Below are 14,566 nucleotides of genomic sequence, written 5' to 3'. Positions count from 1 at the left end.
TACTATAATATTTTCCCCTAATTTTTTCTAATTTGACTTAGCTTAATTTAAGGTAGTTTAATTTAATTTAAGCTTCAGTCTTTACAGTGGTGGTAGTTTTGGTTATCTTTTTCAAATCATTTGCCTAGTAATAAATGAAAAATTTTTGTTACATGAGAGTAAATAACAAACTTCTCAGATAATATTTGCAAATATTCTAGTTAGATCAGATTGCACTGGGTAATTAAATTGTGAATCTTCAGATACTTTTTTGGAGGTAGATTTTACTATGCATTACAGTTGAATCTACAGATTTATATAGCAGACACATAAGCTGTGAGAAAGAATACAACTACTTGACACTTTAATTAAACTCTGTTACTCTATCCCACTGTGAGAGCATGGTGCAATCCAAGTCTCGTAGTCAGTCTTCAGGGAAGGGAAAAAATCATTTAAAAGTTAAGAATCACAATTTTGCTTTTTAATTAAAATGGCATGTGATACTTTTTTCTGAATTAAACTTAGAAGTTTCATTGTTTTAATCTAACAAAAAAAGTAAACTTAGAACCACGTAAATCATGTTAAATTTATAGGCGTAATGGCAGCAAGTATTGATAACTCTCACCTTGACCCTGTGAATCCATAATACTCCAGTTGAACCAGGGGATAGGTACAGGTTCATATTGTAAAACAGAATTAAACTGGACATTTTCCTCTTCACCTCATGTTTGAACAAGAAATGCAAGTACCTGCTTTCTGGATGCTACAAGCAGTAGGTGCATCTTGCATCTGTGTGCAGGCTCCTTTCCTCTGCTGATTACCTCCCTTTACTCTGTGGGGTGTATACGAGATCTTCTCCACAATCTTTGAAGATTCACCTTGTCTTGTGTTGCAAAATAAATGCCGATTAAAAGGCTATGACATAAGAGGCAGCTGGGACAACTTCTTCTTCTGCCACTCCTATCCTGAAGTGGTACTCGTAAAAGTGCAACTTAGCGGTGCCCCTGAGACGTGGTCTGGTGGCTGTACATCAGAGCGGTCAACATGAGTTTAGAGAATAGGGCTTGCTCAGCATTCATGAGGCTGGGGTTTCTGGACAGTATTTTGGCAGCATTCTGACTGCTCTTTTCTCTTGGGGTTCAGCACTCAACTTTCTTCTTCTAGAGGGTAAATAGCAACGAAAGGATGCTCCATGCCCACTGCTCACCTTGCTAGTGAGTAATTCTTACGCTGTCAGCAGCTGCCCCTATCCTAGAGGTGCTCCCTGGCAGCTTAGATCTCAGCATTGTACTTGAGAGAAGTCAAGGCTAGAAGCACAACAGAGGTTGGAGCTGATGATTTTTTAGGAAAAGTGTATTTTATGAAGTGTGGGTGTATTGAGAAATTCACAAGACTTGATTAAAAAGTATTTTCATCTAGCCACTGGAAAATTGTGGTTACTGGGTATTGGCTCAATACTTAGAGATAAGTTACCAATTTAAACAGTGTGCAGTGTAAACAATATATTCTGTAGATTAGGTGGAAGTTTTTGAAACAAACTCTAAACTGGGAGGAATTCTGTGATGGAGGAATGTCCAAGAGAACTTAAATATTCAGTGGAAAACAAAAAGTTGTTTGCTTCTATTTAAGGTAACTGTCTGTGTTCTTTCCATTTATAAATTGGCTTCTCCGTAAAATGTATGCATGTGTGTACACACACAGAATACATGAGATATATATATAGGTACACGCACATACAGAATACGTACATTTGTGTGTGTGTATATATTGTTTCCGTTGACTTAGAGTGTGGGTGGTATTTTTTTATCTTAGTTAATAACAAACTGGTGGTGTTAATAACAAAACTGAATGCTTAAAGCTTGCTAGCACTGTCTTTTGTATTTAGAGAATATTTGATGGACAAACTCTTGCAATATGATTAGAGTACTTTGCAGACTGGAATTTCTTCTGGTTTCACAGTTCTCTTTCACCCATATCTTGAGTTCCTTGAGTTAAAATTATTTTTTTAAAAATCTATTCACTATTCTTAAAAGTTGAAATCTTTTTTCTTCTGTTCTTCATTTATATTTTGCATGTCATTGAAACTTGTCTAAGACTGCTTAATCTCTACATTTAAGTTTACATAATAAGTTTCTGGAGGGTATCTCTTAAATGGTGTTTTGGATAAAGGGATGTCTTACTCTTCTGCTTGCATGTCCATTTTTGTCTCTCAAGTCTGTCATTCCAGACATTTCTTCACTTCACATTTGTGTCCTTTCGTCTTCCTTCTTTCTGTTTGTTCCTTTTTTATTTTTGTTTTTAAACTACTAGTCTATGCTGACTATGACCCATATGCTGTGGCAGGAGTGTGTAATGATCACGGCAAGACATATGCACTGTATGCTATCACAGTCCATCGGCGGAATCCAAACAGTGAAGAGACATGGAAGACATATCGACGCTACAGTGACTTCCATGACTTCCACATGAGGATCACCGAGCAGGTAATTAAGGTTTCTTTGAAAGGTACTTTTTTTGTGTGATGGTATGGCATGAGTGATGGCTTTCTCAAAGTGACTTAAGATGTGGAGTTACAGCACTATGTTTTTTTTTCCATTAAAGCGTACATTTTTTTACCATTCATATTATACGTTGTTTGTACTGAGCAGTTTACAGGTGCACGATTGTATAGTTTAGTACCTGATGGCTATATAATTGCTCTAACAAAAAGAAATGGAACTTAAAAAGCTTTTCCCCCACCCCCCTTTGCTTAATTTTACTTTAAAATGTTTGTATGGAAGTGCTGTTGGTCTCAAACAGTGGCATATTTCATTTGTTATATTTGTCACAGAGATTAAGAAATAAAAACTGAGCTTGGGAAACAGGTATTCAGGTTTGAAGTGAAATGTTAAGGATTGGTGGAGTCTCAAAAGGGACAGCTGTTGGCAGTTTAGTGTACTGCTATACAATCTGCCTTTTATTGCTGTACTTGTATTCTCAGACTCTTAACTCTCCGAAAATGAAAGAAGAAAAAATAGACTTGTAATTCACCAGCTAGTACAAAGTAGAACCTGCTGACATGAAAAAGGGTCGAAAATGCAGTGCTTTTAAAAGAGGAGGGTGAAACGCTTTTAAACCAAGCCTTTGGAAAAGTCAGATTTGACTGCATAACCTTTGAACTAGTCAGAAGTGTTGAATTACATCCCTTTACTCTGTTATTAGTAGAAAGGCATAGGAGAACAAATTTTGTGCAGGTAGGCTGGCATTGTAAAGTCCCAACAGTAGTAAAAATGGAAAAGGCTTTATTAAAAAAGCAAACATTGTGTTGAATATTTGTATTAATTATAAAGAAAGTCTGACTTCCCTTTGAATTTCTGGTTATCTTAGTGTGCTGTCAATAAATTTGAACTACCAATTTTTGTATTCTTTTCAAATGGATTTTTTTGGTTTTTTTTTTTGTTGTTTTTTTTTTTTAACTAATTCACTGTTTTGAATAATCCCTGACCTTTTGAAACAGTTACGGGTTCCCTGACCGTATAGTGAGTTAATGTTCTGCTGATACGGGGCAGTCGTTAAAACTGACCTACTAGTAAATGACTAGAAAAAAATGGCGGAAGCAAAAATCTTCAATATGAAATCTGAGTTCTTTGAATTTACAGAAAATGGAAACATTATCCTCCAGCACTAAGATTGCAAGAAGTAGAGAAATTCCTGTGCTTCATTGTAGCATCTCAGAAACTCCCAACAACTTTGCTTTGTTTTGACAATAAAATAAACATTCCTACTGATTTTTATGGGCACAGGAATGTCACTGATACACTGATACACACAAGCTTCTTGTGTGCTTGTCTGAGACATTTTTATTTACATGTTAAGGTTAAAGGTTAGAATCTTCTATTTAAAATTAATAGGAAGGTCAGGGATTATTGTTTGTTTTTCAGAGAAAATAAGTTCTTGATTCAAAATGGAATTGGTTAGCTCTGTATAGTATCTGTATGAGCCTTTTGCCTTAAAGTACTGAATAGGTTCACACTGGTTTCTTCATTCAGTAATGTAATAAATATAATTTGAAATAGATATCTATATTTAAAATAGAGGCTGTTCTTTGCTTGCATTGATTCTGTTTAGATACAAGTACCCAAATAAAAACTAGACCATCTTCTGTTCAGTTATTTTCCCCCATTACCTATTTGCAAGGGAATGGGATGTGTAAAGTTGACATCACAGAATCACAGAATGGTAGGGGTTGGAAGGGACCTCTGGAGATTATCTGGCCCAACCCCTCTGCTACAGCAGGTTCACCTAGAGCAGTTTGCACAAGATTGCGTCCAGGCAGGTTTTGAATGTCTCCAGAGAAGGGGAGTCCACAGCCTCTCTGGGCAGCCTGTTCCAGTGCTCTGCCACCCTCAATGTAAAGTTTTTCCTAATGTTGAGATGGAACTTCCTGTGTTCCAGTTTGTGCCCATAGTTATTTGGGGCTTCCTCAGGCCATAAATGTTATGAGCTTTGTGACCTTCCAAAGTTTAATGATGTCTACAAAAAGACACCTTGCAGGGACTGAATGGAATGAATCTCTCATTAAATCTGTAATTTTGTGGCCTTCTCTAGAGAGAAAAGGATACAGCATTTTCCAGGTTGTTTCTTAAAGCCTAGTTACTATGCTTTTCTCTCTTTACCTCATTTAGAATGTTATTTATTATTTACAGGAAGTCTGGATTCTATATGTGGATAATCCTGATTCTTTGAATGTTATTCTTGTCACTTTTTTATTTTTGTGCATTGTAGCAGAGATGTTCAACCTTCTTAAGTGTTAGGGCCTCTTCTTTCCCTACTGCTTCCCTGGAACACCAGTTCTTTCTGTAAAACGAACAATGGAAGACATGTCAGCCAGTGCCAGTCACTGTCATTTCCTAGAGAAAAGGCACAGGTGATGGCATATCAAGCATAGTATGATAACCTATGTGTAAACTGGGTGTTTCCATCCACTCCAGGGATAAAAACTTTCCTTAGTACGTTTGATCAGGAGAGGAAAGGGAAGATGTTTTAGAAAGATTTGCAAGTTCTCTTGATGTAGTCTCATAACCCTACTGGCTTCTGCACAAATAATAATAAGTCTTGAGCCTAAACCTTTTTGAGCAGTTGTGATGACAGGAGTAATTTGCACACTACACTAAAATGTATTTCAAAAGTGAGTATCACGTGTGTGTTCAGAAAGTTCAGAAATTAAATTTTGCCCTTAACAGTCTCCTGAGAATTTTCATGCATTTTTTCTTGATGGCCTACCTTTCATTTTGGCTTCTCCAAGGAATCTGAGTTCTGGGCTTGATGTAGAAATTACTTGTCAGATGTTATATGGTAGATAAGAAGAGGTGAATATAATGATCTCTATAATTTCTGAGCTTATATGATTATTTGAAACTCTCTTGAAAACAGAAAAAAAAATCTTCTCTTTTTTTCTAGTTTGAAAACCTTGCAAATATACTGAAACTTCCTGGCAAAAAGACATTTAACAATATGGATAGAGAATTTTTGGAAAAGAGGAAAAAAGATTTAAATGCATATTTGCAGGTAAGCTGTTACGGGTTTTTTGGTTGTGTTCTAGTTTGGAATTCCTTTTTCTGAGCTAGAAAATTTGCTAGCATGCTTTTTTTGAAGGAAAGAAAGGACAAAAAAAAAAGCTGTGTTGTAGGTGGTATACAATCCTAAATAGTGTACTGTAAGAACTTAGTATTACCTAATAAGCTTGCCTTTTCTTTGCTCCTTTGGTATGTTCTCAATCGGTTCTGTCCCAACTCCTCTGAGCTGGTGAGGTTCCAGCCGTGCTGGTGTTGAGCTGTATGCCACTTCACTTTCTTCCGTTACAGTCATGTTTGTGGTTACTTTCTGTTGTGCTGTTGCATAAGGATTGGTGTGGTACCAGCTGCAGCGGTGTAGCACAACCATACAACTTCTCCATTTGGATAAGGCCTGTACCAGCCCAACTAAAGAGATTCAGTTGTCCTACTTTGTAGGGACTTCTGGTCATTTAGCACTAAAATATGTTGACCAACTCAATGGACACGTTAACAATAAATAATGAAGATGAATAAAACATTGTGAAACCTGATTGTCTGTTTAGAGTGCTAATATTTTTTCCTTTATGAGATATGTGGCCCATTTTTAACAGCAATATTTTTTCAGTCACAGCTTTTTTTTTTTTTCTTGGAGTTTGAGTAGTATGTGTGGTCATAAAGGTGTGTGTTTTTGTGAGATGCTATAATTAACATACTAGTTAAAATTATGGGAATTACCAAGAAGCACGTTATTTCTATCTTGAGAATAACATAATGTTGCAATAAAATTTAGAGAATTAATGAGAATATATATTGCAAGATGTAGTGTCTTCGTGCATGGTAAACTTTACTAAACTGAATGGTATGCCCTTTATAATTATTTATTAAAAAGCACCTTTTAAAAATTATTTTACTCAGCTCTTGTTAAATCCTGAAATGATGAAGTCTTCTCCAGCATTAGCCCATTATGTGTATGACTTCCTGGAGAATAAGGCTTACAGCAAAGGGAAGGGGGATTTTGCACGGAAGGTAAGAATGTTTTGCAATATCAAGGGAACTTTAGACCATTCGTTAGTGCAATGATTGCATTAAACAGAGATGTTGAACTGATACTAAACAGCTATATAGCACTATGAAACCAACTTGCAACTGAATTGCTTTAATACTTTGTGAGTGGCAAAGTATCTGAGGACATACGGGACCAAAAATTTACTGGTTTTATAACAGGTAAATTTATTGGTATGACAAGGAAATAAAATTTTCAAATCAGACACAGAGTATTGCACCAAGACTACTTTAAAAGTGTTTGTTGCAAGTTACTTTGTCAGACATCTGTGATTTTTTTTTTTTTTCGTAGTCTCATTCCTTCTAATTTCTTTTTTCAGTTCTTTACTCTGTATTTGCTGCTGTTACCGTGCTCTCCACTCTTCAGCCCAAAAGATGAAATGCATTTCCCTTCAAAAGCAGCTATTATGTGCTTAGGCGTTGTAAACATTCAGAGTTGGTGGTCAAATTCAGAGCTCTGAGCTGTTCATCCTTTTTGTTAAGCCACCGGAACTCTCTCCAAAATGATTCTTTGTTCAGTTGACCAGTTTGTGAGGGCATCTGCTTTGCAAATACAGCTTTAGTGATTTTCATACAAGAAGCATCTCCAACTGTATTGTAACTTCAAGTTGTTGTTCTGCCAATTTTCCTTAAATATTTAAGAGTGAAACAGTTAAATATTTATTAAGCTTTATGTAATGACTGAGTGAGATTTGAATTCAAGCTTTCCAACTTACCAGGTTCTTCATAAACTTAAATTTTGAAGGCCATCACACTAGTATTTGTGCCTCTCTTTGGACTGAATTTAGAGTACTGAAAGAGAAATTGTAACAGTTTCTATGGAACTACTTCATGTTTTTAATTATACTTGCCATGATATTAAAGGATATTACTCCATTGCTGTTTAAGAGGCATGTTTCAAAGATGAAGAGTTGAAAGCAGAAACATCTGGAAGTAGGAAGCTTGGAAGGGAGAAATGGAATTGAATGGAGAAGAAAAGGAAAATAAATTCAAGCTAAAAAAAGCTGAGGGATGAGAAATGGAAATGACTCAGGAAAAAGGATCTGTTGAAAGATGTGAATAGTTACAGTAGGGCTGTAACGAACGAGAAAAATAAATGAAAGTGAAGCTAAAACTTTATTCTGCATTCTGTAATGAAGTTAAGCAATTTGAGTTGTTCTTTATATTATTGTTCTCTGGAACAGTGTGATACTTCTCATAGTGTATTAATATACTGGTGTCCTCATAGATTATACAATTCTGGTTACACATCTTCCCCTTCAGATGGACACATTTGTAAACCCACTGCGTAACTCTATGAGAAATGTATCAAATGCAGTCAAGTCTCTCCCTGACAGCCTGGCAGAGGGAATGACTAAAATGTCAGACAACATGGGTAAAATGTCAGAGAGATTGGGACAAGACATAAAGCAATCATTTTTCAAGGTAAGAAAATATTTGGCAGTTAATACATACTAGTGAATTAATAGGAGATTAGCTATCGAGTCACTTATGTTGTATACTATAATGAAGAGTCAAGTATTAGACAGGAAAGCAGTCTTGTTTTATACCCTTTTAATAAGGTTTAGCAGTCATTATACTACAAACATGGAGTTCTCTTTGCTATTAAGTAACGCATTTTAAGATGGCATCTATAGACTGTTACAGTGATCCTTCCTCACTTAATTCAGTGCAGCCACTTGAGAAGAATGAGTCACTGATTTTCTTATTTTTTTACCACCCATTCTGATAAAGCTAGTTTGCTGCATCTGCTGCTGTCGTTGGAAAAAAACCCCATATATTATGAAACTTAGCATAAGGAGATAGCTTCTTTTCTGCTTTTTCCTTGCTGAATTCTGTTTTTAATTAAATTTTCTTCGTCTCTCCTGCCATCTTTCCTCATCTCTTATGTTCCTAAAATGTAATACTTTAGAGGTGGGGAACGGTAGCATAGCATGTTATCTAGAAGTCCTATGAAAGTAGTAATCTTCCTAACAGGTCCATCTTACTTTCCATTCTGTTGCCCTCCTATTTCTGTATGTAGCTGTAAGGTCTGTAATCAGGGATTGTTCCATTTTCTGTTACCAAAACATTTATATGTGGCTGATGTAGAACAGCAACCAGGATGAGTTAACCTTTGAACCATGAAAAGGAATAATAAATCTGTGGTAAAAGGAATAATAAATCTGTGGTGTGCAGGGTTTTTCTTTTTTTTTTTTTTTTTTTTCATTACTTGTGAGATAAAATGATTGGCTCTGCATTTTCTCATTGCTGGTAACTTCCCTGGTGTGTGACTAACAATATATCTGCAGTTATACTCACTGGGAAGTCTGTAACTAGGCAGAACTTAAGATCAAGAGGAAATACCGGAAGAAATATCAGTCCCATATGAGTTTCTAGGTGTTTTTCAGTTGAAGCATTAGGCACTTGAGAAAATATATGTGAATTGTCTTAAAAGTGTTGATAACTTTGATAGCTATAGGAGAATACCTACAGGTTTGATTTATTGGAAGATGATAGGACTACTGAATAGTTATCTGTGGTAGTATGCAACTGTCTTTTGACTTTCATTTTAATGAAAGTGTGGCTTTCATTTTAATAACCAAATTGGTTATGAAAATTGATCTGATTTATTGTTGTTCTAAAGTATTTTTTACTTCATAAACATTACCTTTTTTAATTGTAGGTGCCTCCTTTGATCCAGAAAACCTATTCAGATCCTGACCATTGCCGTGTTGCAGCACCAATTGATGACAATGTGAGTCTGACATTTGCCCTTTTAAAGTTGACTCCTCTAAAACCAAATGAGTTACTTATTTTATGTTAAACTATGTATTTATTGTTTTCTGGTATTATACCATTACACTCAAACAGTTCTTAATTTTTTAAAAAGAAACTTAGATACTTCTAAAATTAACATCTTTGTTAGTACTAAAATGGTTTGCAAAACAGTGGAATAACTTAGAGTGCACATGCTACTGCTGCTTCTGTGTTTTGTGCGTGGGGGGCTTTTATTGTTGGTTTGGTTTTTTTTCCTCCAATTTCTGTCTCTTCAAAGGTAGTATGATACCAGACTCTTAGCATCATTTTCGTTGGCATATTCTGGATTCTGATTTCTGATGTGATGTTTTTAGGGGGAATTTGTTTAATGGGTCAGAAGTAGTGTTTGCTATGTTTTTATGGAAAAAAAAAAACCAAAACAAAACAAAAACCTAAAACACCTCCTTCAGAATGTTTTCCTAAATAACCTTTTAGTATGTGGATACATAAAATGTACAAAGTAGTAATATTAGAAATTTGAAAGCAAAGTTTAAGTGTTATCATAAGCTATGGTATTTTGCTATTGTTTTGATTGAAACATTGATCATATATATGAAAACAATTGGAAAAAACTTTTATCTAAGTAGGACAGAAAGGCCATTAAGATTAGCAGTGATTATATGCAATTTGCTATGGCTGTAAATCTGCACCTGTTCTGCCCTTCACATTTTGGGTTTTTTGGTCACATCAAAGCATTCCAGTTTGTCTTCCTGTGCATAACTGCTATGATGGCTTGGTAGATGTATTTTTTTGCTTGAGTTCTTCTGGGTTTTCTTTTTCCCCATTATTTTTTGCCATATCAGACTGTGTCTGTAAATTTGTAGTTACAAGTTACTGAAATAAAAGTGTACTGATTATACTTTTACTCACTTGATCAGGTGGATGACAATATTCCATTGAGAGTTATGCTCCTCCTTATGGATGAAGTCTTTGATTTAAAGGAAAGAAATCAGTGGTTAAGAAGAAATATAAAAAATCTGCTTCAGCAACTTATTAGAGCAACATATGGGGACACAATTAATAGGTACTGCTTTTCTTACATAGAGTGATAGTGTGAGTGATACTATGTAGATTGCGTCTATAAATCCTTTTTGGTATTACTAAATTATTGTGGTATAGATCTGCATGCATTCCCCTTTGAAGAGGATCAATAAACCAAGTACGAATGTGGTGTAAAATGGACATAAACAGAAAACATTGCTGAAAGAGAAATTGCAGTAACTCATACACGACAGAGAACTTTCAAAAGAGCTTTTACATATCAACAAAAGTTCACATTTCTGTGAATGTAACTTAGTACTGATGGTGTTTGTGCTTTTTGCCCTATGTTTTGCACTATACTTTTTGTTGTTAATACTGTTTATTACTTTCTGCACTATTTCTATTTACATCTCTCTGATGTCACAAACAATACACTGGCATTGTCAGATTATGTGGGCTTTACTGAGTTGCCATGTTACGTTTTTGCTGTCACACTTCAAAAGATTGTGGGGTGGGAAGGGCAAGGACTGTTATGGGGTCCGTTCTGCCCCCCATGTTCTCTGTAATTCACGCATACCCATGCACATGCAAAGTAGTGCTAAATAAGTAATGTTTCTTGCCCTCAGTTTAGAAATCTACTGATTCCGGGGCTTTCCCTTCTAATAATTTTTCTGAAATGTAAAGAAAAATATTAACCAAAAAAATTTCTAGAAACAGGATTGGCACTAAATTGTCACTATGGTTTACTGCCATGAATCGTAAACTTAATTTCTGGCAGGTGAGAAGTAGTTTCCTATTATTTTTTCAGGACATTCCTCACTGTATCGTTACTTTTTTTTTTAACCTTCACAAGTATATTTTTTGTTTTATGTAAAAAAAACACACTGCCCTGTTCACAGTTTCAGATTGTAGTATAAGTAGCTTGAGTTTGTGCACAGGCTGCTGCTTTCTTACTGCAGAGGTGTATGCAGAACTATTTTGCTTCTGCATTTAGAACTATTCCAGATACTCACAGCTTCCTCTCGTTCAGCAATCATACCTTGTCCTAGCAGATTCTTGGGGTTTAATGGCATTCTGCAGCAAAATTGTGTTTTCATGTTTCTTAGACAACTAAATTCAAATTATGTTTAGGGAAATAATCCTGAGATTATGGTGATACACAGATGCCTATATCATTTCTGTAAACGTACTAGATTTGGATGTTGAACTCTGTGTATGTGTTGATGAATGAAGGTCAAAGTTTATGATTAGTCTGTATCCCCTGTTAAAGATTATGAAGTTACTGCATTCAGAAGTGTGGTACTTCAAGATTTTAAGTAGGTTCTTTGTTTACAGAAGCAGAACTTGAAGAGTGCTCCATGAAGAGGAGCGCTCTACAAGCAGGACGTTTATCTAATGCTGGCAGGAGATGCAACATCGATTTTTTTTTTTTTTTTTTTTTTTTTTTTTTTCCCAGCCTGCTTAGTCATCGTATATTTACTCAAAAATAAAAAGGCTTTAGCTTTAGGAGTGATCAGTGAGCTTAAATTTTTATCTTGAGAATCATTATTTGCCTTCCTAGTGTGCAGTTTTATAGAACCTACTTGTGGAGTTGGAGAAAGCTGAAATTATGCTTTGTTTGCCCTAGGGTGTTCTTTAAAATGCTATACTTTTTTGTTTTCTGTTTTAAAATTTAAATGAGACTGACTTGTTGCTTTGATTTTAGAAAAATAGTTGATCATGTTGATTGGATGACTTCTCCTGAGCAAGTAGCCGATGCAGTGAAACGCTTCAGGTATGTCTTTTATCATAGATGTTACATATGAAGTATGTGCCAATTGATGTTTAAAATGTGTATCCTTCCTGCTCTTTTTATGTGAGGAAATTATTACTGTATGGAATTCCAGTTGGAACATACACTGCTTTTTACTGGTGTAAAGTGAGAGAAAGTAATTGTCACATGAAGAAGAATATTTTTGAGTTTTCTCCTTGCCCTTAAAAAGTTCTTTGTTGACCAGTCTAGAAGAGCTAGAGTATTGGTATATTTATGAATTTTATCATATTACTGGATGAAGTGTCTTGTTTACCTTGCTGAAGGTTTGTGCATGCCTTGCTGTAAAAGGCAAACAATTGTTACTAAAAGAACCCTAGCTCTAAGCTAGTATGTTTCACATGTGTGCAGATACAACAGGACTGAAGTCTGAGTTTGAAAGTATCAAAGTCTCTGTCATTCCATTTCCTAAAACTCTTAATGGATTCTGCAGTATTGTTGAGCAAAAGCCACCCCTGCTCTTGCCCACCCCACCCCCCTTATTTTTTTTGTTGTTGTTGTTTGGGTGGGGTGAAAGAGATAAAGTAGGATAACCTATTGGCCAAAGGGTCATACTTCACAGATACTCTGTTATTCCTTAATAAAACTGAGTAAGAACACGTGCTTCTTACTCAGAAGAAGAATATGTCATTCACTGAGGTAAAATACCTTTTTAGACAGAGGCGTCTTCTTCATTGGGCTTTATACTACAGTGCAACTACTTCATCTCAGCTTTAGCTTGTTGATAGGTTAACTACTGTCAGAGATCTAATGAAGCAATTAATAGACCTAAGCCAAGAGTCTCTCAGTGGCAGTAGAGACTGATTGGTAAAAGCAAATCTTAGGTAAATTTTATGTAACAGCTCTGGAGTATTTGAATGGTTTTGGTGTGCAATATTTTCTTAAAATTTTCTTTCATCTGATTCTTGTACTAAAAAAGTATGTGGTAGCTACTAATGGATTGAGTGTATTATGCTTCTTGCTTTTGATTTCTTTTTCACTTTTTACCTTTCCTAATATTTGAAGTGTGTGTTAGGTTGTGTGCAAATTACTTTCTTGTATTTATTTTATGAGATAGCTCTGAGGGATTAAAAAGAGTCTGTCACTTGATAAAATCTTAATGTATTTTGACAGATGTGCTTTTGTTACAGAGATGCTTTTTGGCCCAACGGCATTCTAGCAGAGACTGTTCCACGGAGGGACAAAGCTATTAGAATGAGAACAAGAGTGGCAGGGAAGACCAAATTACTGGAGGTAATGCCAGGTGAGTCTGGGATTGAATCGTTCTTACCATATATCGTTACTGGAATTAATGTCATTAATCTTGTTGATTGTTGAAATGTTGACATATGAACTGTATTTAAATAAAAAGGTTTTTAGTTATTAATGCAACGAATGTTTTCAGGTGTATTGTGACTTTGTAACTGTAATTCTCTTAGAACCAACCTGGTATTTCCTAGAGGATTTAAGTTCAGTGGGTGAAATACCTATATTCCAATACAGCATGATTTCATGTAAAATAACATGGTTCCACATATATAGCATAAAAGTGAATTAATTTTCAAAAATCATTTCTGCTTTAAGAGAACTTTTAGTTTAGTCATGTTATGTATTATAGAGGTATAGAGGCACTGTTCCTTAAAATTCCAAGCTACATAATTTGAAAGACTTAATATTCAGTTTAAGTTTGTTGTTAACACAGAAGCAGAATTCAGCTTAAACTTCTGTGTAACTTTTCATTTTTGTAGATGAACTGAAGCACATCATAGGTGCTGAGACAACACGGAAAGGCATTCTTCGGGTCTTTGAAATGTTCCAGCATGCTCAACTGAATAAAAGAATGGTGTACGTGTTTCTGGAGAGATTCCTAGAAACCTTATTTCCACAAAATAAGTTCCACGAGCTCTTCAACAAACTGCATTCACGGTCAAAGCAGATGCAGAGGTATAAGCAGAGACTACATTCTACTCAAGCGCCTTCCTTGCAGAAAAGGTGACACTTCAAACCTATTAAGCTGGTGTATGTTTGTTCAGGACTAATTACTTGGGCAGATTCTCTGGGGCTTCAAACTCACATGCTGTTATTTCTGCACCAGTCTTCTAGTGTCACATATTAGATTATTAATGCATCTGTAAGACCTGTGGATCTTCTCATCTTCACTTGTAATTCAACCACTACCAGAAGGGTTTGCGTGTCTTAAATGATTTGGTGCGTCTTCATGCAACATTGAGAAGAATACTGGCCCAATATATAAGAATGCTGATTCCCTCCATTCCTGAGTCGATGTTTTGCCAGCAATGAAAAGTGCCAGACTGTTCAAGTAAAGCACAACTGTGGTGATACAGTGGAAGACAAGGATGTTTTGGCACTGGGAGGTAGTGCAATGTGTGAGAATCAGGTGGAATTGTTCTACTTTATGGCT

At 35.6% G+C, this 14,566-nt stretch overlaps 1 protein-coding gene across 1 annotated transcript in view; it reads left to right on the top strand.

Moving 5' to 3' along the window:
* The window catches only part of SNX13 (sorting nexin 13), a 48,468-nt gene extending 34,192 nt beyond the window's left edge, over positions 1-14,276 (top strand). The window contains exons 17-25 of the mRNA XM_082479171.1: positions 2,290-2,462; positions 5,419-5,526; positions 6,429-6,539; positions 7,839-8,000; positions 9,241-9,312; positions 10,253-10,398; positions 12,061-12,129; positions 13,296-13,408; positions 13,893-14,276. Coding sequence (XP_082335297.1) covers positions 2,290-2,462; positions 5,419-5,526; positions 6,429-6,539; positions 7,839-8,000; positions 9,241-9,312; positions 10,253-10,398; positions 12,061-12,129; positions 13,296-13,408; positions 13,893-14,140 — 1,202 coding nt within the window. The 3' untranslated portion in view covers positions 14,141-14,276. The remainder of the gene's footprint in view (positions 1-2,289; positions 2,463-5,418; positions 5,527-6,428; positions 6,540-7,838; positions 8,001-9,240; positions 9,313-10,252; positions 10,399-12,060; positions 12,130-13,295; positions 13,409-13,892) is intronic.
* Positions 14,277-14,566: the final 290 nt, after the last annotated feature.

Source organism: Vanellus vanellus, assembly GCF_965231255.1.
Source record: "Vanellus vanellus genome assembly, chromosome: 2".
NCBI lineage: Eukaryota > Metazoa > Chordata > Aves > Charadriiformes > Charadriidae > Vanellus > Vanellus vanellus.
The sequence above is the reverse complement of the archived record's forward strand: the minus strand, read 5'-3'. Positions and strand labels throughout refer to the sequence as shown.